At 46.6% G+C, this 25891-nt stretch overlaps 2 protein-coding genes across 3 annotated transcripts in view; both read left to right on the top strand.

Annotated features, from left to right (window-relative positions):
- The first annotated feature begins 291 nt into the window (after positions 1-291).
- LOC115540515 (von Willebrand factor A domain-containing protein 7) overlaps positions 292-25891 on the top strand; it is a 126980-nt gene continuing 101380 nt past the window's right edge. Inside the window, exons 1-2 of one of the 2 annotated variants that reach the window (XM_030351896.1) lie at positions 292-591; positions 1639-1760. The gene's annotated coding sequence lies outside the window, so the exon portion shown is untranslated. Of the gene's footprint in view, positions 592-1588; positions 1761-25891 lie in introns of those variants that run through there. The other variant, XM_030351895.1, reaches the window with a different exon arrangement.
- LOC115540517 (von Willebrand factor A domain-containing protein 7-like) lies at positions 3125-25891 on the top strand. The gene is made up of 18 exons (XM_030351907.1): positions 3125-3202; positions 9370-9585; positions 10987-11123; positions 12008-12146; positions 12338-12431; positions 12852-12980; positions 13792-13978; positions 14128-14297; positions 15040-15152; positions 17081-17197; positions 17526-17699; positions 18059-18188; positions 18763-18915; positions 21136-21228; positions 21621-21892; positions 24130-24263; positions 24429-24588; positions 24913-25891. Exons 1-18 carry the CDS (start codon positions 3197-3199, stop codon positions 25336-25338), a joined length of 2850 nt encoding a protein of 949 aa, XP_030207767.1. The 5' UTR covers positions 3125-3196; the 3' UTR covers positions 25339-25891.

The raw sequence follows: 25891 nt of genomic DNA on the forward strand, positions 1-25891 counted from the left end.
TAACTGTCCCATTTTGACAGTGTCCTATTTTGACAATACTCACCCTATATTATTTTTTGTTGTAAAAGATGTAAAAAAAAAAATGAAAAAGTTAAGTGAGCCGTGATTTGGGGTGACCTGCTGCCGGATATTTACTTACAGAGCGAAATGGAGCTCTTGCCTGACGGTGAAACGGGGCCGATGTATTACTGTCAATTTAGAGGGGGGAGCACCCCCACAGTGTATGGGGGCAAAGCGAGCGGCCAAAGCGAGCGGCCGAACGGCCCCTCCCAACTTGGACTGCTCCGCGGTCTGTCATTTCTGATTGGCTCAGCCTGGCACACGGCTGGGTCACTTACTTCTCGTTGATCTCACTGAAGTTACACAGAAATACGAAAAAGTCAAAAAGGAAAAAAGGTGGTGGAGAGGAAAAAGAATTGGGTGGCGCTCAGAAGTTGAGGTTGAAAAGGAAAAAAATGTTAGAGCAAGATGCAGCCAAATGTGCTAAATGAACCGACCTTTTCCGTGGAAAAGCCAAGGTTGACGGCGACGCCCCTGTCAGCGAGACCAATGCTTCGGCGGGAACAGGACACAGCAGTATAGCGATGACAGGTGCACTAGCGAGCATGTTTGGCAATATAATAATGACTTAAACTAATTATGGAAGTACCAGAGACGTCGGAGAACTATTCATAATATTGTAATGCCCACGGAAGAGGCAGTGAATGAAGTATTGATTAGAGAGCGATTTATTAGATACCACCGCTAATAAACCAATAGAACACTTCAAAACCGGTAACCGGTAACACCGGGAGAGGAGGGAGGAGGAGAGAGAGAGAGAGGGAGAGAGAGAGAGAGAGAGAGAGAGAGAGAGAGAGAGAGAGAGAGAGAGAGAGAGAGAGAGAGAGAGAGAGAGAGAGAGAGAGAGAGAGAGAGAGAGAGAGAGAGAGAGAGAGAGAGAGAGAGAGAGAGAGAGAGAGAGAGAGAGAGAGAGAGAGAGAGAGAGAGAGAGAGAGAGAGAGAGAGAGAGAGAGAGAGAGAGAGAGAGAGAGAGAGAGAGAGAGAGAGAGAGAGAGAGAGAGCGCTTCTCTTGACTTTGTGAGTTGGTTGAAGATTTTCACATTGATTTTAATTTCAAACATTTGCATATCTTTTAAGTTAAATTAACTGTTATGCAGGTAGGCCGAATTACAGGTCTGAATAGATATGCATTCTCATAAACATGTATGTGCACATGTATACATACATGTGCACATACACGTGTATGAGAATATGAGAAGTATATGAGAAAAAAATTTCAATTCTCTATTTATGGTTTCGTAATGACTGAGTCACCGTTAAAACAAATTGGTTTCAGCTCTAATGCTGTCTGTAATATGTTTCTATTTAGATTATTTGTCAGGAGATTTTGTTATTATTGTCCGAATCTGGTTTTAACTAATGCTGGGCTTACACCAAACGATTTTCACAGTCACAGACTAATAACTGCAAGAGAGGATTTAGTGTTGGATCATGTGTGATATTTAACAAGGGTTTTGTAGTAGATATGGCGGTTGGAGATGCAGCAACCACAGGATGTCTGTTAACTTCCTGTTCGGGTTTCACACCAGAAACACAAACTTGAAAAACAAAAAACTGTACTATTATTCGGACATACAGGGTTCTTCCCGTTCGTCTCGTCCCACCCCTAGTGGATAGTGAACCCATAAAGAGCCCAACTCTGTACACGGAGGGTGTCTCCCGAAGGTGTCTCCCATCCTCGAATACAGTCTGAATTCAGAGTAAGTATTGCCCTTTGTTGATGTTGTTCCTTGTGATCAGCAGTGCTGGTTCTTTGACTTTGGTTTGGTTTGGTGGGACCCTGGGGTCAGCTGTTGTATTTGAGGGGCCATAAGTTAGGGCCATGAGAACGTTCAGCATCGAGGAGTGAAGGAGAATTAAGTGGTACCACTGCCTAAGGGTACACCAAGAAGCAAATACAAGTGCATTTATGGACCTTGTGAAATAAACTAGCATTTTTGGGAATGCCCTCTCATCCAGAACTTGATTTGGATCCCTGTATTTTTTATTATTATTAAGAAACATTAAATATGGTTTGATATTTCTTAATTGCAACGAACACCGGTTTGGAATTATACTTCTGTGTATCACCATTTGTTAAAATCCGATTACACCAAACGAGATCGTGACAGCTCCTGGCACCTCCTGATTGGCAGGTTGCCAGGAGCTGATTGCTGATCGTCGACACCCATGCTGGCTGCCCTCCTGCAGCTTTTATAGCTGCAGGAGTCAGCCACTTGGGTCTCTCTCTCTTGACGAATGGTTTGTTTTGGTTTTGGTATTGGTTTGGGTTAGTTAGGTTGAGTTATTGCTGCTTTACACACACCATACACTCATTCACTCACACAGACACTGCACCCGTTACTGACTACTGACATTCACGCATCATTTATTAGGTTAATCTTGAATTGGTTTAAATAAATTATAATTTGGTAAAACTACCGGTCTTGCGTGGTCTCCTCCTTTGTCCTTCCCTTGAGCCGGGATGTGACATGGGGGCTCGTCAATAAGTTGTTGCATTGAGTAGTTGAACAGGTTGGAGGAATATCATATAGGACAGGTTAGTAGTTGGTTTGGGAGCAGGTTCATAGTGGGTAATGCGGCTCATGCTAGGCTAACAGAGTTGATTTGTCTGGTGAGCTCATGTCTGAGTTTGAACGTTCCCTGGTAGGCTTTAGTTGCGTTTCCCCTTTGGGTTACGTGAATTTTTTTTCTTTGGTTGTTTTTCCCTTTTTGTAGTGCTGTGGGGCGTGGTTAGTGTCAATTGTTCAATGTCAATTGTCTCGGGGGCACATCCGAAGGATATTGGGGGTTGCCTGCTTGCAGGTCGCCTTTCAAACCGGCTGGTTTACAGTGCGTAAATACCCACCGCAAGCTGCATGAACATTAGGGTCAAGATTATTCAGGGTTGGATAGGCAGTTGGGGGGGAAGTTCTTATTCTAGTGCATCCCAGTGATCAAAGCTGTTTTGGCATGGCTGCGGTAGTAGAAGCGTTTATTCAGTCTCCTTCTGAGACCTTGCTGGACAGCTGTACAAAGGACCAACTGTTAAAAATTGCTGATCATTTCGGAATTGAAATTGCAGCCACACGTCTGAAGGACACAATCAAACGTATCCTGAAGGCGACTTTGATGGAGGAAGGGGTTTTGGCTTCTGATGAAGGTAAGGGTTTACCAAGTACGATGGTTTCACCAGGGGGGAGTCTCACCTTTGATCAACAAAAGGAACTGATGTTAATACAAATGGAACATGAAAAAACAAAAAAGGATAACGAATTGGCTCTTGAAAAAACAAAAATGGATAACGAATTGGCTCTTGAAAAAACAAAAATGGATAACGAATTGGCTCTTGAAAAAACAAAAATGGATAAGGAGTTAGCGCTTGAAGCAATGAAACAAAGAACAGAACAAGCAAAACTGGACATTGAACAATTTAAACTAGATCTAGTTAGAGAAGGGAAAATGGCAGGAACTGATATAACTAGGTCTGCTGGTTCATCTAGGGTAGATTGTACTAAGAATCTCAGATTGCTGCCTAAGTTTGATGAGGAAGACCCAGATACGTTTTTTTCCTTGTTTGAACGTCTAGCTGATTCACAGGAGTGGCCTGATAGTGAACGTACGTTGTTACTTCAAAGCGTGTTTAGAGGTAAAGCCCAAAAGGCATATGCAGCATTAACAGCAGAACAGTGCAAAGAGTATAAAATGGTCAAAGACGCCGTTTTAAAAGCTTATGAATTAGTGCCTGAAGCCTACAGGCAGCTCTTCAGAAATTGGAAAAAAGGGGTAAAGCAAACGCATGTGGATTTTGAAAGGGAGCTGGATATACATTTTGATCGGTGGTGTTCTGCATCCAGTGTTGTGTCATTTGAAGAACTGCGTAACCTTGTTGTGCTGGAACAATTTAAGCAGTCGTTGCCTAACTACATATCTACTTATATCAATGAGAGAAAAGTTAAAACTCCAAAAGAAGCCGCTGTACTTGCGGACGATATAGTTTAACACACAAGCGTATCTTCGGGGAGCAAAGTCAACAACGGTTTAGACTCAAAGACAGCGGGGAGAAAGGTGAATCGGATTTCAACCGGGGTTTTACAAAGGGAGAGCTAGGCACAGTTGGTAACAACGAATATAACACGGCTTGTAATTTTTGTCAGCGACAGGGGCACTGGAAGAAGGAGTGCCCGATGCTAAAATCAAAAAAAGGTTTTAGTACATGGCCTGCTAAGTCCGTTGGGTTAGCTGCGCCGCTTAGTATCTCAGAGTTAAATACTGTTAAAGTTGGTTCTCCGTATCAGATGCAAACCAAGATGTTGAGTGCAGCTGACATTGCCTCAAAGTACGCTCCATTTATATCAGATGGGTTTGTGTCCCTAGTTGACAGTAGTGAGAAGGTTCCAGTCAAAATTTTTAGAGATTCTGGCGCAATAAATAACTTCATCAGGGAGTCGGTCTTGCAGTTTGCTCCACACTCGGACACAGGGAGTTGTGTTCCGGTCAGAGGAATTGGATTGAACACTATTTTTGTACCGGTTCATACAGTAAAGTTATCCTGTAATTTCGGACAGGGGGAAGTGGAGGTTTGTGTGCGTCCAGAATTACCAGTGGCTGGTGTTGACATTATTTTGGGTAATGAGTTTGCAGGAGCATGTATGTGGCCTGAGGCATCAACTTCTGATGTGACCTCACAGGGGGTTTACAGTTCAGCGCCGGTTAGGGCTCAGGGTTCTGAAGTCTCTGAGCAGTCGGTATCTCCTGTGTGTGCGGTAACTCGGTCCATGAGTGTTATGCCCAATGTTAATAGGTCAAAGGCTGAGTCAGGTAAGGGGAATGATGACAAATTGGCATTTCTGTGGCCAACTGATCTTGTGTCTGTTTCTCAGGCGGAATTCGTGAGGGACCAGAAAGAGGATCTCTCGTTAAAAGAAATGTTTGAGCAGGCCGGGCACGGTATTAATGGGGGAAACAACTCGGGAGGGTATTTTCTCCATCATGATCTGCTGATGAGGAGGTGGGTCCCTCATGGTGACGATGTGGCTGGGGGTTCAGTGGAGCAGTTTGTACTTCCAGTGAAGTATAGACAATCTGTGATCAAGTTGGCTCATGATAATGTGGCTGGACATATGGGAGTGAGGAAGACTTATGATCGTGTCCTGCGACATTTTTTTTGGCCTCGTCTGAAACGGGAGATAGCATCTTACATTCGGACCTGTCATACGTGTCTGTTGACAGGCAAACCAAATCAGTGCATTACACCCGCTCCCCTATATCCTATACCTGTGATAAGTCAGCCCTTTGAACATTTGATTATTGATTGTGTTGGCCCTCTACCTCGGTCAAGATCAGGTAGTCAGTATTTGCTGACTGTGATGTGTCAGGCAACCAGGTATCCGGCTGTTTACCCACTGCATACTATTTCTGCCAAGTCAGTGGTTAGAGCCCTTAGTAAGTTCATTTCGGTGTTTGGGATCCCCAAGGTAATCCAGAGCGATCAGGGCTCGAATTTTACGTCTCGGTTGTTTGCCCAGGTCCTCCAGCAACTTCATATCAAACATAACAAGTCGTCCGTATAGCATCCTCAAAGTCAGGGTGCACTGGAGAGATTTCATCAGCATTTAAAATCATTGCTCCGCGCTTACTGCACTGAGTTGAAGGTAGACTGGGAAGAGGGGTTGCCTTGGCTCCTGTTGGCGGCCAGAGAGGTTGTGCAGGAGAGTACAGGTTTCAGTCCAAATGAGCTTGTGTTTGCACACACGGTGCGGGGTCCTTTAACCATAGTGTCAGAACAGTGGAAGTCTGAAGGGCCCCCACCAGACTTGATTACCTTTGTCAATGGCTTTAGGCAGAGACTTTATGAAGCAGGGGTGCTGGCTAAGGAAGTTTTTTGGTCCCTGTTCGGTATTGAAAAAGGTTTCAGAGCAGAACTATCTGATTGACATGCCCAACAAAAGAAAATCATCAAAAATCTGCCATGTTAATTTGTTAAAACCCTATCATGCGCGGTTGTTGTCGTCGGAGTCGTCTTTGAATGTGGGAAATTCCAAGGCATGCGGCAACCCCACTCTTTTGGTAAGCCCGGTTAACCCCTGTACATCCCAGGTCATGGCAGAGCTTGAGGAGGGAGGAGATGTGTCTGGAGATGGGGTTTTACTACCTCGCCTAAAGAATTCAGAGACACTGTGTATCTTGTCTGAGTTATTGGGACATTTGGATGTCGGTAAACGTGATCAGTTGGCTAGTATTATTCAGTCTTATCCATCTCTGTTTTCAGACACGCCTTCTCGCACGCACTTAATCGAACATGATGTTGACGTTGGGGATGCTCAGCCCATAAAACAGCGCTTTTACCGGCTCTCGTCTGACAGAAAAGAGGTACTAGATTCTGAAGTACACTATGCTGGAAAATGGCATTGCGGAGCCATCTTTCTCTGCTTGGTCTTCGCCATGTCTGTTGGTTAAAAAACCAGATTCCACTTTTAGGCCTTGCACTGACTTCCGTAAAGTTAATGCTATTACCAAGCCTGATGTGTATCCCCTTCCAAGGATGGAGGATTGTGTTGATCAAGTCGGGGCAGCAAAATATGTCACCAAATTCGATCTTCTAAAAGGTTATTGGCAGGTTCCCCTTTCTAAAAGAGCTCAAGAGGTTTGCTCCTTTTTTACGCCCTCTGGTTTGTATGCTTACACTGTCATGCCGTTTGGATTGCGTAATGCGCCAGCCACCTTCCAACGCCTAATGAATAGAGTTGTGTCAGGGTTGTGTGGCTGTGCGGTGTATCTGGATGATGTGGTAATATGCAGTGACACCTGGGAGGAACATCTAGTCCGAATGACAGCATTGTTAGATAGACTGGCTTGGGCCAGGTTGACTATCAATCTAGCCAAATGTGAGTTTGCTAGAGCCACGGTCACATATCTGGGAAAGGTGGTGGGACAAGGTGAGGTACGGCCTGTTGGGGCCAAGGTTGCAGCCATTGAAGTATACCCAGCCCCGTCCACTAGAGCAGAGCTCATGAGATTCCTGGGGTTGGCGGGTTATTATCGTTGTTTCTGTGCTAACTTTTCTTCTGTAGCGACCCCCCTGACCAACCTGCTTAAGGCTGGAGCCAAATACAACTGGTCCCCTGAGTGTCAGGTGGCATTTGAGAAAGTGAAGCGGCAACTGTGTTCAGCTCCTGTCCTGGCTGCTCCTCAGCTGGGGAAACCTTTCCAGTTGCAGACCGATGCCAGCAACGTTGGGGCTGGGGCGGTTTTGTTGCAGTCAGATGGTAATGGTTTTGAAAGACCTGTATGCTACTTTTCTAAAAAGTTTAAACAGTATCAGCTGCATTATTCGGTGATAGAAAAGGAAGCGCTGGCATTGATTTGGGCTCTCCAACATTTTGATGTGTACATTGGAGCCGGTGCGCCGCTGGTGGTGTACACTGACCACAATCCGTTGACCTTCTTGAAGTCTCTCCAGAATCCTAACCAGCGGTTGATGAGATGGGCTTTGTTTCTGCAGCCTTATCACCTGGATATCAGACATATCAGAGGCCAGAGTAATGTAGCGGCGGACGCTCTTTCCCGTGCACCATTGCCGTAACTACACCCGTCTGTTTAACCTGTGTTCCTGTTTTGTAGGTTCCTAGGTCGTTTTTATGGAGGGGGGTGTGACAGCTCCTGGCACCTCCTGATTGGCAGGTTGCCAGGAGCTGATTGCTGATCGTCGACACCCATGCTGGCTGCCCTCCTGCAGCTATAAAAGCTGCAGGAGTCAGCCACTTGGGTCTCTCTCTCTTGACGAATGGTTTGTTTTGGTTTTGGTATTGGTTTGGGTTAGTTAGGTTGAGTTATTGCTGCTTTACACACACCATACACTCATTCACTCACACAGACACCGCACCCGTTACTGACTACTGACATTCACGCATCATTTATTAGGTTAATCTTGAATTGGTTTAAATAAATTATAATTTGGTAAAACTACCGGTCTTGCGTGGTCTCCTCCTTTGTCCTTCCCTTGAGCCGGGATGTGACAATCTGTAAGGGAGAACAGGGTGGTATAGACCTCTGGGGGGCAGGACGGTACTTTTGACAATACCAAAATACTCTTCCACAGACTTGAAATTCCTTAAAATGATTTTGGGGTCAGCGGGCCTGTACCGTAGGGTAGAGTGAGGTGAAGTCATGGTAGCGTATTTTCTCACCAGGCTCGGCCTTGTGATACATTTCAATGGCTTTGGTACGACCACCATAGAGAGAATCACAGGGATTGATCCTGCTCTGTAGCTTCAGAGTCGACAAGAACTGTGCAACTCAACATCTACCGTTTAAGACATGATTTATTTTGAGGGCAGAGACTTTGAGCTGAAACTGCTTCCGAATTTCCCCATAGGTCTTCTTTGTGACAGGGTTTAGATGACAAGCATTGAAGCAATGTTCATACCCATGATAAAAGCACCCTGCAAATTGATAGGCTGTGGGTGTACTCGGGGCATATCCGTCTAGGAAGAATGGTCCATATTGAACCTCATCGTGATTGAGGGCATAATGAATCTCCAGGTGGTCGATATGGGAAAGATATTCAAGCCACTGGATGGATACATTCGAGTGCGTCTTGCGCTGTTTCAGATAGACCCCCTAATAGGTCAATGCTGATGTGTCTGCTTTCAAGTACAACGCTTTGAAGGTTGCCATGCATGCCGATGCCAGAGTGGTATAAGCAAAATAATCTATAGAGGAGCACTCCATGAAAGTGGCCCTGTTTATTAGCGTGGAGAGACAGACATTTTGCGATGAAAACAATATCCAGAGTTTGAGATCTCAATCATGGGATATTGCCCAATATCCCGAGATAGTGAACCAATCAAATTGAGCCATTTTAGGAGGTTCACGTGTAGCATACTAATATATATTATCTATATAATAATAATAATAATAATAAATTTTATTTATAATGCACTTTATATTCAAGAGTCTCAAAGTGCTTTTTTTTTGCTTTTATATTATCTATACATATATGGTAATATTATTTTACTTACTTACAGTTTTGTATGTTGTTTTTTTGCCAACGGGTGTATGGATTGACAATTGTTGAAAAGCATTCATTGATAAAATTAAAAGATTATTTACAGAGCAGTTGTGGCTCAAACAGAAAATCAGTACAATATTTTATATATTAGTTGTCAAGTCTTTGAACGAAATTATTTTTGTATACCATTTGTTGTATCCTTATCTTACTTTCAGAAGAAGTTAACTTCACCACCAACATGAAATTAATTAATTTTGTTTACACTACGATCTGACTGCCATCTTTGAACATTATTCTAACCGTTGAATTCCCTCCAGCCCGTCCTCTCTCCAGTGATCATGTGTTCAGCCCTGCACGCCCTGGCCCTCGCCCTGGCCCTGTCCCTGGCTCTGCTGCAGAGCTCGGTGGCCTTTGTCCCCATCGGAGGGGGGGAAGCCACCCATGTCAGCATTACAAGGACGGCTCTTTTGCAAAAACTGAAAGAGACTTGTCAGGCTGTGGCCGATTCTTCCGGGTATGAGTTTAATCCCACGGTAGGTTGAAAACACCGGCCCACTGTCACTACCACGCCGATACTAATCCCCCGATAATCTTGGACACGCACGTACGCCCATAGGTTAATCTGAGTCCTCGGTATCTTGTACACTGCTTCTGAAAGCAGTGTACAAATCTTATCCCTCAACAAATTGTAAACAGTAAATGGACTGCATTTATAGGCCTACAGCGCTTTTCTAACCAGTAGTTGCTCAAAGCGCTTTACAGTATTGCCTAACATTCACCCATCATTGCACACATTCACACACCGACGGCGGTGTCAGCCACGCAAGGCGACAGCCAGCTCGTCAGTAGCAGTCAGGGTGAGGTGTCTTGTTCAGGGACACCTCAGGGGTGGACAGGGAGAAAAATTCAGCCCTGGCATTTTCTCTCCAGACCAGCCCACTACTTTATTAGCACTAGGGGTGGGACGAGACGAACGGGAAGAACCCTGTATATCCGAATAATAGTACAGTTTTTTGTTTTTCAAGTTTGTGTTTCTTGTGCTGTTGACAAGAAAGGTGTGAAACCCGAACAGGAAGTTAACAGACATCCTGTGGTTGTTGCATCTCCAACCGCCATATATCTACTACAAAACCCTTGTTAAATATCACACATGATATTTAACAAGGGTTTTGTCAAATGACGTAGGACGCGAATGTTCAAGAACCCTCCTACGTCATTTGACGCGACCGCCCGTTTCCCGGCAACAGACGATCGCGTCGTCTGTTGCTATTCGATTGAACAATTAATTACAATACAAATATAAAGTAAAAACAAGTGTTATCTGGCGATCCGTTATCTGTATTATGTTATTTCGTCTTTTGGAAACATGAGCCGAATGTTTTTTGCAACCTGCCCGGCAACAGACGATCGCGTCGTTTGTTGCCAGGCAGGTTGTCAAGATGTAAACAACTGATGACGTAGGCCGGTACAATTTTCGCCCCCGGTACAATTTTAACGCACCACCCTGGTTTGTGTTGTGATTGACAGCACTGTCAGGGCTCTCTGAGCCTGTCAGCCCATGATTGATTGACAATGACAAACATAGACCAATAATATGCGTCGATGCTGGCAACACACTGCTAGCTCTCTGTAGCCCATTGGCCGGCCCAATTGGAGGGAATTTAGAGAGAGAGGAAAAAAGAAAACATAGTGGACCGGACCGGCCCACATTGGGCCAATGGCCCACCGGGACGATGCCCGGTATGCCAGATGGCCAGCCCATCCATGCTCAGCACTCAGCTAGAAGGAGCCGGGGATCGAACTAGCAACCTTCCGGTCACAAGCCGACCCGCTCTGCCTCCTGAGCCACATGCCGCCCGTAACACACGGCACACCTCTCTCCCTCCTCGTCTGCTGTACCAATGGAGGCCTGACCTTTAACCTTTGACCTCCAGGGTCCCTCTGCGGAGGAGCTGGTCCAGGCCTGTCTGGGTCCCACGGCGACCGGGGAGGTGTCGGCCGGCAAGTTCCGCGCGGCTCTCCAGGAGGTCTACGTCCAGAACGCTTTGGTGGACCTGAACTTTGTTGCCAGGTGTGTGAATGAAAAAAAACAAAATCTTTCTCGTAGAATATAGATCCATATTTATTAAAGGAGTGACATCATGCTTTTTCGTCTTTTCCCTTTGCTTTAGACGGTTACATGACGTATGTATACTTGTTTTACGTCTGCTAAATTAGAAAAATCGAAGTCTGAGCCAGTGGGAGTATTCGCGCCCACCGAGAACGCCCCCTTAATGAATGCCTGCCCTGAAACAGCTTGTTTGCGCTCAAACCGTACTTCCGTAACATGGTGACGTCAGACTGTGCGGTGGAATTTGCCGACGCACGCGCAAAGCATTACGCATTAACGCAATCTTATGTTAACGCGATTAATACAAATTGACGCATTAACGCACAACCTCTTTTTTTTTCACTTTGATTTTGCAAGGCTTTTCCCAAAGAATGTCTACATTCATATCAGAAATCATTTTTGTTTTTAGTTCCACCTATTCAATTACACTTGCAGTAAGTGACAGCCTGTTCACAAATCCCAAATCTGTGGTGCTACTTATTTGAATTTAACTGTAGTAACTGTTGGTTTACAATTGTACTAATTAACTGCCTGTTAACAATTTCCAAATCTGTGGTGTTCCTTAAATTACATATTCAACCCACACTGAGTGAGTCAATAAAACTATATATCGCTTAATAACTATTAAGCGATTAATCGCAAATTAACTCACCAATACTATGCGTTTAACGTGAATAAAACTTTGAATCGTTGTCAAGTCCTAAAAAATATCGTTAAATAATTAGGGTAAAATAGAGGGCTTGTTAATAAAGGAATGTATAAAAAGGCATACTAATTACAAAAAAATGCTAGAACACAAAACAAGATATGAAATGCTTTGAAAAAGAAAACTGTATAAATTCCAGCGCTCCTCACCACTTCAACTCTGAGGCCTTCTTGGAAGGGCGTGCCCTAATCACAGAGGGTATGGTCAGCATCAAGGCCAACATACAAAACCACCAGGCTTCCAGGGAAATGCTGGGCAGAGTTCTCCACACACTACAGGTGAGGAACACACCAGAAACAGAAACCAATACATTATAATTTTTTCATCAACATAGTGTGTGTGTGTGTGTGTGTGTGTGTGTGTGTGTGTGTGTGTGTGTGTGTGTGTGTGTGTGTGTGTGTGTGTGTGTGTGTGTGTGTGTGTGTGTGTGTGTGTGTGTGTGTGTGTGTGTGTGTGTGTTGGCCAATAGGACTTTTACAGCCACAGTAACTGGGTTGAGTTGGGAAATACAGAGCCATTTGCCAACCTCATCCAACCAAATCTCCCCATAGAAAACATAGCAGGTACGTGTGTGTATGAGAGAATTCCTTGTGTCCCTTTAAACCGCTGCAAGGTTTATGAAAGATAGGCTTCTGCAAGAGGAAGTCGGTGCCATTCACGATAGCAAATGGGACAATAGATTGTTGAGCCATGGGGGGTGGATGGGGCACCATCATGACAGTTGTGGGTACAAACATGCCTTTACAATGTAACTCAAGAATTTTAAACCAACTTCTAACACAACACTCAAGGTGCGTCACCAAAAGCTAATCGAATATTCTACTTGGGAGATAGCCCAAGCATATTCAAACCAGGGAAAATGTGACATAAAACACTAAACCTCAATTAAATTGACAAAATATCAACATGTAAAATGAAAGACTTAAGCGATAAATATTCTTTTTTCTTATCCCTCTTGATGCTGCTGCTGCTGTGGCTTACAGCTAAGGACACCGCCACATGCAGAGACTGTGCCAGTGGGAATTGTCCCTACACTATCCTTGCCAACATTCTTCAGGAAAATAAGCTGACATCGGGCTACATGGGAATTTCCACCAGTAAAAAGCCTAAAGGTATCAACATAAAGATAATAATTGATAATAAAGTGACAAAAGCTACGATTCATACAATTGATTATTTTACACTGATATGAATTCCTTTCTCCACGCTGATATCAATTTCTCTTTCATTTAATCTATTTTGTATTATTATCATCATTTTAATGAGGCAATGATAATATATAAAATAAAAAAATATATAAATATATAAAAATATTTATAAAAATATATAACAAATAAAATAATAAAAGAAATATGAATTTAAACTTTTGAACAGGGACTTATCTGCAGGCTGTAGGCAGTGGGTTGTGTGTGGTGGGTAGCACATCACATGCACATTGTGCTCTTACATTAAGGTCAGAAAGGTCAGATTGTACACATGAGAACTGTGCCCATCCAGTAGCAGAAGATGTGGCCTTTGGTCTTCTTTTGGCAGTCTCTTTACAAACAGCCTGCCCCATTCCAGCATCAGTTCACTGTTGATCCAGCCATTGTCCGAAACCCTTACAAGTGTGCGTGGTGGTGCCTGGTAGAGCCAATCAGCCTTTAAGCGTTTGCCCTTAAAAATGATTAATAGAGGCATGTAATCTCTAACTGCATTGAAGCTGGCAAGTGCTGTGGTGGTCTCTCCTTTTTCACCAGCTGTCACCTCATAGCAGGCATGTCCTACTTATGTCGCTGCGTAGTGGAAACATGTCGTCAACAAACACAAATCGCCCACCGGTGGGCGAATGGGTCTTAAGAGGATAAATAATAATTTAGAAACAAAGTATGACGACCCCTGAACCCCTGACGACCCCTGAACCCCTGACCCCTGTGGCCGCAGGTAAATGCAGCCACGGAGGAGCAGGGGACCTGACCAGCGCGGTGGTACCCCGCGGGGGCATCAGCAAGGACGAGCGTCGCCCCGGCAACGAGGCCCTCCACGACGCCGCCGTCACCGCGGCAACCAGCGCCAGCCTCCAGCTCCTGGAGGACATCAGAGGAGCGGCCGGCGACCGCGACTTCCTGAGGTGACGCCTCTTCCTTCCTGCCGGAGACGCGCTTTGCGCTTTGAAGCTCGCCGTGGGACATCGGACCAGGATGTCCCTCGGTTTCCCCTTTGTCTCATTGTGATCACAAACTCCTCCTCATCTTTCTCCTCTTCCTCCTCTTCCTCCAGGTTGATGGGGATCGATCGCTCGTCGGTGGTGTGCTTCGTCATCGACACCACGGGCAGCATGGCGAGGGAAATTGCAACGGCCAAGGAGAGGGTTTACCAAATCATTGACAGTAAAAAGGGAACGCAGGATGAACCATCGGAGTACATCCTGGTCCCCTTTAACGACCCCGGTGAGTTTGTTTGGGATCCTACTCAGTCACTCACCAGCTACCGCAAAAGACTCAAGACTCATCTGTTCAGAGTTCACCTAGACTACATAGCCTCCCCCTCCCACCCCTCTTACTTATTGTATGTTCTACGTCCTGGCGCTTAATGTACGCACTTACTGTATGTCATGCTTAGTTATAGTACTTAGTTGTGGAGCATCTTATCCTACCTATCTTTGTTGTATACAGTGAATGGGTTAACCTAGCGATTGTTAGGGCTTGGCACTTGTTTCTATGAACATCCTTACTGTAACGACAGCGATATATATTGTTTCACTTCTTCTGACAAATGTACTTATTGTAAGTCGCTTTCGATAAAAGCGTCTTCTAAATGCCCTGAATGTAAATGTACTCATGGGGGCCGGGGCAGCGTTACACTAGTGTCCTTTTTAGTCATGAAATTACTATTTGATCAGTAGGCTTTGCTTCGTTTCATGCGTTAAATAATGCTACCAGCCATCTACAAAGCATATTGATTCAGAGAATTGCATTCAAAGATCAGATGACAAAAGGAGCACTTTTGAAAATATCTGGTCAAATGTACTTAAATACAATTTTATTAGTATAGCCCTTAATCACAGGTACTGTCTCAAAGGGCTTAACAGGCCATATATGTATGACCCCCCCCCCTGACCCCTAGCCCCCCAGAGGGCAAGAAAATGCTCCCTTAACATTATTTCCTATTTATACCTCTGTGGGTATGCAGACTTCGGACCATTGACAAGGACCACAGACCCCGAAGTCATGAAGAATGAGATCTCCAAGCTGACGGCCACAGGCGGCGGTGACGCCCCAGAGATGTGTCTCTCAGGGCTCCAGGTTATTCCACATATCCGTTATTCTGTGCTTTAAACACGGACGATTTAATTGTTAACGTGTAAACCGATTGTAGCAGGTCAAAGAGTGCGCGGAGACCACAGTTCGTCGTCCCTCACTGGGAGCTCGTTTATTTCAATCGACAGCAAAAGAAAACAGGGGCTCTGAAACTATAAATCAACAACGTCCGGGAGAGTCCTCGCGTTCAGCGCTCCACGACCTGATGCTGCGCAACGGAATTGCTTCCGGCTATCTGGCCGGAGCCGACTCCCATCAATAACCATCACCTGGTCGTAGGCTGAGCTTAGGGTAGCGTCACGAGACTGCTCGAGGGGGAAATCGTCCACCGGTGGGAACCTCGGTGCTGGGACCTCGGGTTGAGGACCCCCCGCCTCCCCCGATCCCTGAGCAGCGTCGGACGCTCCCGCCTCGGCGCAGAACACAGCACATGACTTGCATGTCCCTACCTGTCGTGTCCGCATCCCCGTAGTCCCCCTAACAGCCTGTGGAAACCCTGCCCAATCTAACCCAAGAATCAGGGGATGCGTGAGGCTCGAGCTAACCGCCGCCTTGACACTATATTTTCTCCCCCCATAACGAATTTCGATAGGGACCAAAGGATACTCGTGCACATCCCCGTGTATACACCTCACCGAAACGCTCGACACCTCCACCAATGCCTCGGACCACACCAGGTGCTGATGGATCATGGTCTGCATGCAGCCCGAGTCCAAAAGCGCCTGGTACGTACCCCGCTGTATCCTCACCGGAATACGGTACGCCTCGCCGGGACTGTGGGGAGGAGATGGGGCACCAGTGACGCGGACGACCTGGCCCACCTCAATTAGAGGGCAATCCCGCCAGAAGTGACCAGGCCGCCCGCACTGCCAACACCCCTCCCCTGCCGCCTGAGCGCCCGTCTGCGGAGTGGGGGTGGGAGGTGATTCATGTGCCCGCTCCGGAACGGGGACCCCCCCTCTCGCCCTCAGCGCCGGGCTTGGCCTGTCCCGCCGTAGGGCAGCTGCACCGGTGCGCGGGACCGGTGTTGGTGGTCGCTGGGCCGTTGGTGGAGCCAGGCGGAGGTCCTGGCCGGAAGCCCCTCAACAAACCTCTCCAACGCCACCTGCTCCACCACGTCCTCCGCCGAGTTCTGTTCCGGAACCAGCCACCTCCTCGCCTGGTCCCGCAGCTGCTGGGCAAAGGCGAAAGGAAGGCCCCCCTCTGTGAACGCCAGCGTCCGGATCCGGCGACGATGTTCTTCCGGGTAGAGGCCAAGCCGGTCCCGGATGGCCCTGGCGATGGTCCCATAGTCCCGCTGGGCCCCGGCCGGCAGACAGTGGGCCGCAAGCTGGGCCTCCCCTGTCAGGAGCGGCAGGAGACGGTGAGCCCAATCCTGACGAGGTCACCCCCTGAAAAGTCTCCTGGAAGGCCTCCGCATCGTCCGCCTCCCCCATCTTTGGGACGTGGTTGTCGGCCACGGGTCCCGCTCCCCTGGGTCCCTTGCTGCGCCCAGCGGGCCCGCGGCCAGCTCTGTGAGCACCTTGCTCTGGGTCTGCCGGAGCTGGCCCTGCCGTTCGGCCATCTGGGCCAGATGCCCGAGCACGCTTTCCAGCGGTGACTGGTCCATGTCTGCGCCCGCTCCACCTTGGGCTCCACTTTTGATCTCTTGTTGGGATCTCTTGTTGGGATCTCTGGTGGGGATCTCTGGTGGGGATCTCTGGTGGGGATATCTGGTGGGGATCGCGTTGGATCTCTCCCTCTCTCTCTCTGCTCCCCCGGTTCCTACTACAAACAAAGCAGGCACATAAATACACACTCCCTGATTGGCCCAATCCAGTGCGCTCCCAACCTGCCCATACTCCCCCTGCAGGCCAGACGCCGCACGTCCCCCCACACTGATAAATTATCGGTCTTTCCCTCTCCCTCTCCAGATGGCCTTGACAGCCGCTCCGGCCTTCTCAAGCATCTACGTGTTCACCGACGCCACCGCCAAAGACATCGCGCTCAAAGACACCATCTCGGCTCTCATCAGCAGCACCAAGTCTAAGGTGAGGCTCCCCCCCCCCCCCCGCCCCCCCACCCCACACACACACACAACCCTCTTACACACTTATTGTATGTTGTACGCCCTGGCACTTAAAGTACACAGTTATTGTATGTCGTACGTCCTTGCACTTAAACATAGTATTTAGCATTGTGTAGCATCTTATCCTAGCTATCATCGTTATATGTAAGGAATTAACCTAGCGCGATTGTTAGTGCCTAGAGGATCCCTACTGTACAGACAGCGATATATTGTTTCCCTTCTGACGAATGTAGCTAAGTTGCTTTTGATAAGAGCGTCTGCTAAATGCCCTAAATGTTAATCCGTGTCAGGTGGTGACTTTCTTCATGACAACCAGCGGAGGCAGGAAACGGCGTTCCGTCACGGCGTCCTTCAACGACTACAGCGACCTGGCCTTGGCCTCTGGGGGCCAGGCTATCCACGTCACAAAGGGAAAACTGCATGAAGCCACAGGCATCATCCTGGACACCTCCACCTCAGCCCTGGTAAGGTCCTACAGCTTTAGAGGCTAGAACGCTCTGTCAGTCGGCACAGATAGAAAAACATACACTTTACTTTGTTCAAATGTAAACGGACCGCATTTATACAGCGCTTTTTTAACCAGTGGCCACTCAAAGTGCTTTACAATATTGCCTAACATTCACCCATTCATGTGAGGTGCACTGAGCAAGGCTCCTCACCCTAACTGCTCCAGATGAGCTGGCTGTCGCCCTGCGTGGTTGACTCCGCCGTCGGTGTGTGTATGAATAGTTGTAAGTCGCTTTGGGTGAAAGCGTCAGCAATATCCCCTCAATGTAAGTGTAAACATAGTAATGTCACAGACTTGCATTTCCTTTCCTATCAGGTGACCGTTCTTCAGCGGTCCAGGAGCTCTGGGAGTGAGACCTTCACGTTCCTGCTGGACGAGTCTTTGAAGAACATCACGCTCTACATAACTGGGAGTCAGATGACGTTCACCATTAGCAACCCTGCAGGTATTACAACATGCCAAGGGTTTTACTAGCAAGCCCTAAAGGACCACTTGAGTAAACCACATTCTATATATATACATATACGTTGTCACACCCCAGCTCTATGGTTGGACAACAAAGGGAATACAACCAACCCAAACCCAGCAGATGTGGCCCATACTTCTAATGGCAGACTGAGGTCCTGAATATCTTTGGCCACTAGAGGTCACCAAAGTTGCCAAAGTTCTCCTGTGGGAGAACAGACATGAGTATAGCATGACACAAGAATACGGTAGTGTGTGTATGTTTGCGTATGCGTGTGTTTGTGTGTGTTTGTGAATGACTACTTTACCTACTGCATTGTAGCACTTAATGTCTGCACTTATTTTATGTTGTACGTCCTTGCACTTAAAAATAGTACTTCACATTGTGTAGCATCTTATCCTTGCTATCTTTGTTGTATACGGGGAATGGGTTAACCTAGCGATTGTTAGTTCTTGGCACTGGGTTCTATGAACATCCTTACTGTACCGGCGGAGATATATTGTTGTTTCTCCTTCTTCTGACCAATGTACTTGGACCTGATACCAACCCTCAGGTGTGAGTCAGAACAACACGCAGCTCAGCGGTGGCCTGGGGACGATCCAGAGTGTTGGGAACCTGTGGAGGATCCGTCTGGATGATGATAAGCAGACCGGAACTTGGAAGATACAGATGGCCTCGGCTCAACCCTACACACTGAAGGTCACAGGTCAGACGGAGGAGACTTTGGGTTCTTCTGGGCGGGGTCATCCCTATGTTCCCCGGGTCCTATGTTCCCTGTTTTTCCCAAAAAGGGTCCTATGTTCCCCTGTAGCCATACATATTGGGGAGCATAGGACCCTTTTTGGGAAAAGCGGGGAACATAGGACCCTTTTCTGGGAAAAGGGTCCTATGTTCCCCGCAATATATCAATCTTTAAAAATATTTAAACTTTGACGCGACATTCGCGCGATGACAGCCAATCGGCGTTCAAAAGCGTGGCCACTGAGTGACATGTGTAACGTAACAGCCAATCAGCGTTCAACCGGCCAACTCAGTGCAGTCCGGGGTGAACTGCAGCATGGAGGAGAAAGTGATTGTTGCCGTTTGCGACTCTCGGAGCTCTTTATATAATAGTAAATAATATAATATAATTGTTTGATAATATCACGGCCAAAAGCTCTGTGCGCCTCCGGTTGGCCGTAGCGCGGGGAGCTCTCGTAGGGATTGGGCTTCTCGGTGTTTGTTTACCGGCGTATGAATAGACTGCGTCAGGTTCTCCGACGTCTCTCCCTCTTCCAAAAAAGGTAAAGACATGCAATGGTAGTTATTTCGGCCAGAATTTGGCAGTAATGGTGGAAAAAGTAACAGACCGGGGAACATAGAACCCTTTTTTTTAAAAAAGGGTCCTATGTTCCCCGATCACATATATATCGGGGAACATGGGACCCTTTTTGGGAAAAGCGGGGAACATAGGACCCTTTTTTTTTTTAAAAAAGGGTCCTATGTTCCCCAGTCTCATACAAAGAGGGGAACATAGGACCCGGGGAACATAGACATTGAACATAATTCAATTACTTTTTAATGTATAGCACTTAATCACAGGGACAGTCTCAAAGGGCTTAACCGGCCATGTATTTATGACACCCCCTGACCCAAGGCCCCAAGAGGGCAAGAAAATACTCACTTACATATTTGGCTGTTAGGGCTGTGTTCTTTATTAATATGTACATTTTAAATAATATGTCATTCCATTCAGCGTCCATGGTACCAGAACACATGGGTGGATTACTGCACGGGCACACCGGGCACATGTCCAGGGGCCCATGGGCTCAGGGGGGCCCTTGGGCCCCCCTGAGCCGCCCCACAAGTTACTAACAGTGGGGTCCAGGGCCCCACAAGTTACTAACAGTGGGGTCCAGGGCCCCACAAGTTACTAACAGTGGGGCCCAGGGCTCCAGCGTTAGTAACTTTTAATGTTGCATTGTCCAAGCAATCAGTAGAGAAATACAAAAATTCAAGCGAAAACAACAATAGTAGGCCTATTACTACTGAGTAAATAAATTAATAAAAAGTTCACTAGGGGGCACTATTTCAGTTTGTGAATTTGAGACCATTCACGAACAAGTCACTGTCATTTAAACATGGAGCAACGGCGAACTCTAAGTGGATCGTTGAAGCAATGAATTTATTCAGTTCAGATCACTTAACAAGCCTGGAGATGATGCAACCCCAAAAGGACTGCTACGAATTATACTCGATTGTGGACTGCAATCTATGTTTCCAAATGTGTATGTAGCGCTACGGCTTTTTCTGACTCTGCCCGTCAGTAATTGCGAAGGGGAGCGGGCATTCTCTCTTCTGTCCAGGATAAAAAATGAACTGAGGAGTGAGGACGAAAATGTCACAAAAACGCCTCAAGGCACTTTCTCTCATTGAGAGCGACCTTACTGCACTGGAGTTTGATGATATCGTGGAGGATTTTGCACGGAACAGAGCCCGAAAAATGCATTTCATAGGTGAAATGCATTAGGCCTACTGTCAATTAATGTAAGGAACTGTTCGTATTGAGTTGCTTTAAGTCGTTTTTATTTGTGGTTGAAAGCGGTGCATTCGAAATTCGTTCAAATCGCCAAAAATTGCATCAATTATGTATTTTTTTTATCCTGTTTTGGTGAAATAAAGATGCATTTATTTGTAATAATTATTGTGAGGTTGCCTTTCCTGCGCTACAAATCCTGCTGAGTTGCAGGTATAGGCCAATGACTTATTATCGCCAATAAGTGTGTGTGTGTATTCTGGGTGCGTGTGTTTATGTTGGAAGGGGGGGGGGGGGGGGGGGGGGCTGCGGAGTCCACGTGCCCAGGGGCCCGATATGTCATAATCCGTCTATGCCAGAACATAGGTGTGATATGTAACTGTGTGAGGTTGTGTGTGTTCAAACCTCTAGGCCAGAATACCATCACCTTCATCTATGACTATGTGCAAGCTTTCAAGGGACCCCACCCCGGTTATGCACCCATCACCGGGCGTCCACAAGCAGGTAAATATTGTATTAGCGGCAGCAGTATTTCAGGGAGGTAGAGCGGGCTGACTTGAAACCGAAAGGTTGCTAGTTCGATCCCCGGCTTAGTTCTATGAACATCTTTTCTAGCTGAGTGTCGAGGTGTGCCTGAGCAAGGCACCTCACCCTAACTGCTACTGACAAGCTGGCTGTTTGTGGTGTTGACTCCGCCACCGGTGTGTGAATGTGTGCATTGTTAGTCGCTTTGGATAAGAACGTCTGCTAAATGCCCTAAATGTAATGTAAATGTATTAGTGTTAACTGCAGTATTATACTGTATGCGCAATCATTGCCGTATAGTGATACAGGTACAACGGATACATGGAAAGACATGGAAAAATTATAAAACCAGCCCTGCTGTTTGAACTCAGGCCGGCCGGCCATGTTGTTGCTGTCGGTGATGGGCCGGAAGGGGCCTGCGTCGGTCACGGTGGGCGAGGTGGGCCTCATTCCGGTGTCCCGGGCTGGGCCTGTGAGCAAAGGCTCGACGACGGACTTGGGCAACGGGGACATCCTGGTCACGGTGGACGCGGTTCCACAGGGGGAGTTTGTGGTGATCCTGACGGGGACGGACCTGGTGTCCGGCAGTCAGTTCCAGCGCCAGTCCACCACCCAGATGAGCGTCTCTAAAGTCATCGTCACGGTCAGCCTCATTTAACCATGGTTCCCGCGGGTCCTTAAAAAGTCTTAATTTTTTTTGTGTAAAATTAAGGCCATAAATTGTCTTAAATTTACTGTAAATTTGCTCTAGGTATTAAATTTTGCAGAGGGTTTTTTAAGACTAGGGGAAATTGTCGCGCACAACAAATAACCTAGTGCGTCTTTTAATTACGGCATTTTCAGGAGTTTTACGTTACGTTAACGTTGACATCAGTCATCGGGGGGCCGGTTGCATCTGCAGCCTGCAGCTGCGTCTGTAGGCTAACTTGCTGGCGCTACTTTTAGCTATTGACGGTTGACATCATTAGGCCAACTTGCGCTACTTTCAGGATGGGACAGTGCAAATTCAATGAGAAATGGTTTGAGGAGGATAGGTTCCGGGATGGTTGGAGAAGGCAGGTGACTACGAGGCAAGGTGTCGTTTATCCCGAAAGGCATTCATACTAGGGACCATGGGAGCAAAAGCTCTTGAGTCCCACATGAGGTCGCAGAAATATATCCGATACTCCGTGGCAGCTAGCGGGACTACACCGATGCCCGTATTATTTGAAAGAAGTGGACTGAAAAGTTCAGCATCCGTGGCTAGTACTTCACATCAGACGGCGTTAACCGGCTTTGTGTCGCCACCAGAAACCCAGAAGGCGGAGGTATTGTGGGCAGACATAATTCCTTCAAATCGAACGAGGTCATTAGTAACGTCTTGGCTGCTATGTTCCCAGATTCTGAGTCGTTCACCTGTGGTGAAGACAAAACAAAACGGCCTATCTTGCCAAATACGGGATTGCATCTTTCATAAAAAGAAAGCTGGATTGGGCTTCGCGGGGTTTGTTTACCGGCGTTGCTATTGTTACCGGTCCTGCGTGTTCCGACGGTTTATTAGGTATCTAATAAATCGCTGTCTAATCAATACTTCATTCAATGCCTCTTCCGTGGTCATTACAATATTATGAGTAGACTGCGTCGGGTTCTCCGACGCTCTCCCTCTTGGCCTGCCTTAACAGGTTTGAATATTAAGGGCTGCCTAATATTCGTTTGAATTTTGATTTAATTTTTGATATTCGCATTATATTTGAATAAGGAAGTTCGGCTTCAAAGCGTGTGTGTGTGTGTGTGTGTGTGTGTGTGTGTGTGTGTGTGTGTGTGTGTGTGTGTGTGTGTGTGTGTGTGTGTGTGTGTGTGTGTGTGTGTGTGTGTGTGTGTGTGTGTGTGTGTGTGTGTGTGTGTGTGTGTGTGTGTTCACTGTCAGCCGTGTTTACATGGACACATCTGATCCGCATAGATGTGGAAGAACAGCTCAATCGGAATAGAAAAGGATCATATAATACGCCTCAATCGGAATACAATTATCTGTTCGTAATATAATTCTATTCGGCTACAGAAGAGGTGGTGTAGTCTGCTATAATCGACATGCATGCACTTATTCCGATTAGTCTGGGGTTTAACTTAGGAAAGCTGCAGTAGTTCGCATTTGGTCCACTCCGCACACCAAACTTGACCGCTGTCAAGGACGGTGGATTTATTGCCTGATTCATGTCTTTTTATCACTCCGTAGTAGTTACAGTAGTCCGGTAACATATCAACCCCAGCGTGTCCGGTTGTTAAGCGACGGGTCATGGGTGACTATGGGTGACACGGGTGGGTTAATGTGTTCGCGTATCGTCGTGTCCGCGCGCTTCCGAGATAACTTTGCAAGAGTACTACTACTGCTAGTACTACGGCTACGGTTGATGTGTATAAGTGACTCAATTGTACACACCTTTTCTATCAAATAATTTTTCAGACATTTTTTGGGTCTTAATTTATGTATGTGTTGGTCTTAAAAAGTCTTAAAAAGTCTTAAATTTGACTTTAAAAATGGTGCAAGAACCATGTTAACACACCGACGACGATAAACGACCGATGGATCTGAATTCCCTGCATGTCGCTTTGGATAAAAGTGTCTTTGCCCCCCCCCCCCCCGTCCCCCCCACACCTCTGACGCACTTATTGTATATTATACGTCCTTGCACTTTAATAGAACTTAGCATTGTGTAGCATCTTATCCTAGCTATCTTTGTTGTATACGGGGAATGGGTTAACCTAACGACTGTTAGTTCTTGGCACTTTGTTTTCTAAAATGACTATGAATCGTAAACTAATTGTAGTATATACAGCAACTAAATCTGATGACCATACACAAAGACAATGCATGAAGTGAATGAAATGCATGAGTTTCCTCAGGCAGTGGCGGACGGCAGCGTGGAGCCAGGACAAATGCTGAGCATTCCCTTCAGTGTGATGACGGAGGGCTCTGGCGGGCCATGCTCCATCAACGCCAGGAATGACAGAGAATTCCCCATGACATTCCCCATGAAGTAGGGTATAAAACAAATGTTCCAAACTAAATGTTGAATTCATGATTTCACAACCAGCAACATTCACTGGGTTTGTACTTTGGCTAAAACTACTGGGGTTCATCCTACATTTAGAGACCATAACCTCAATTTAAGATTTAAACACGCTTCCTTATTTCACGCCAGTGTTCCATTGACGACCGGGCAGTACGCTAATGGTACTCTGACCATCACACCACCTAAAGGCACACCATCAGGCACCGACGTCACACTGACCATAATGGCCAAGACCTCGGCCTCAGCTGATTCCAACTACGCTGTCTTAAGGCTCTCTGTTGTCTCCAAGGTAACCACTCCCTTCCATAGGTGTACTTGAAGGAACTCTAGAAATTCACTCCATACTAAATAATGTTGGCAATCTCTGGTCTACGGAAGAGGATTAGGGCCTCATGGGAATTTTTTTGGAGTTCTAAGTTTAAAGTCAGAATCCAAAGTTTAAAGTCAAAAGTCTGAGTTTAAAGTCAGAGCTCTTTATTCATTTATTAAAGTCAGAATTCCCCCAAAATGATCCCATGTAGCCCTAATCCTCTTCCGTACTGGTCTAAATGTAGTCCTTTATGATTTAAATATAATAATTATACGTGCTAAGACTGCTTCATGTCCTAACCAGATTACAGACTTTGTCCGGCCAACGTGTAAAGTAGACCGAGTCGCGGCGGACGAGTGTCCCACGGACATGTCTCTGTGTGCGTCTTTCCGCTGGGATATTTTCACCAAACTGACAGACGGTAACGGCACGGGCATCGACCGCATCACTCTGCGGCAGGGAGACGGAGTCCTCTCCCACGACGCTCTGACCAACCTCGACATCGAGGCCTCCTACAACGCCTCCTGCTGCTCGCAGATCGTCGAAATCGTGGCCGTCGATAAAGTGGGCAACGTGGGAACATGTTACCACTCCATCGCCCCGCCAACCATCGCCCCGCCAGTGGGCCCTACTCCCACCGTCCCATCAGGGGGCCCTCCCCCCCTCGGCCCGGCCCGCCCGCTGTGGGTGTTGTGTTTGTTGCTGGCCGCTTGGATGGCCAGGAGTTAGAAAAAATATATTTTACATTATGCAACAGTTCCGATCATGTAATTTGATTGGACAAGAGGCTTTCCATGAGTGCTGATATTGAGTATAACAGCATTGGGACTTTTAACTACGCATGTATCCCCTGCGCTTTACGGGTGTTCTGATAACCGTAAATGTTATGAACGGTCTTTATGTAGCTTAGGTTGCAACTCACTTTGCACAGCAAAAATGAACAGGCATAACATTTGAGTGAAATTATGAATAGTCGTCAGAAGAGGACCAAGGGAACGTAACGTAATTTTACGTGTAGACCTATAGAACGTAGCAAGCTAGTGTGTTTATGTGTTGCTTGGCAACAGTTCAATGATTATGATGTGATTATGTTCGGAACTCGAACTACGGCCTCGTACCAACGACCGAATGACAGCCGTGCTGATATTTGCTTAATTCTACAATTATGACCTATATTTTGCTTCGATGTAATACCTTTTGTAAGAACGCACCTTTTACGCACCAAATGAGAGGATCAAATCAAATTAAATGTAAATGTTATAAACAACTTTGTGAAATCGTT

Source organism: Gadus morhua, chromosome 3, assembly GCF_902167405.1.
Source record: "Gadus morhua chromosome 3, gadMor3.0, whole genome shotgun sequence".
NCBI lineage: Eukaryota > Metazoa > Chordata > Actinopteri > Gadiformes > Gadidae > Gadus > Gadus morhua.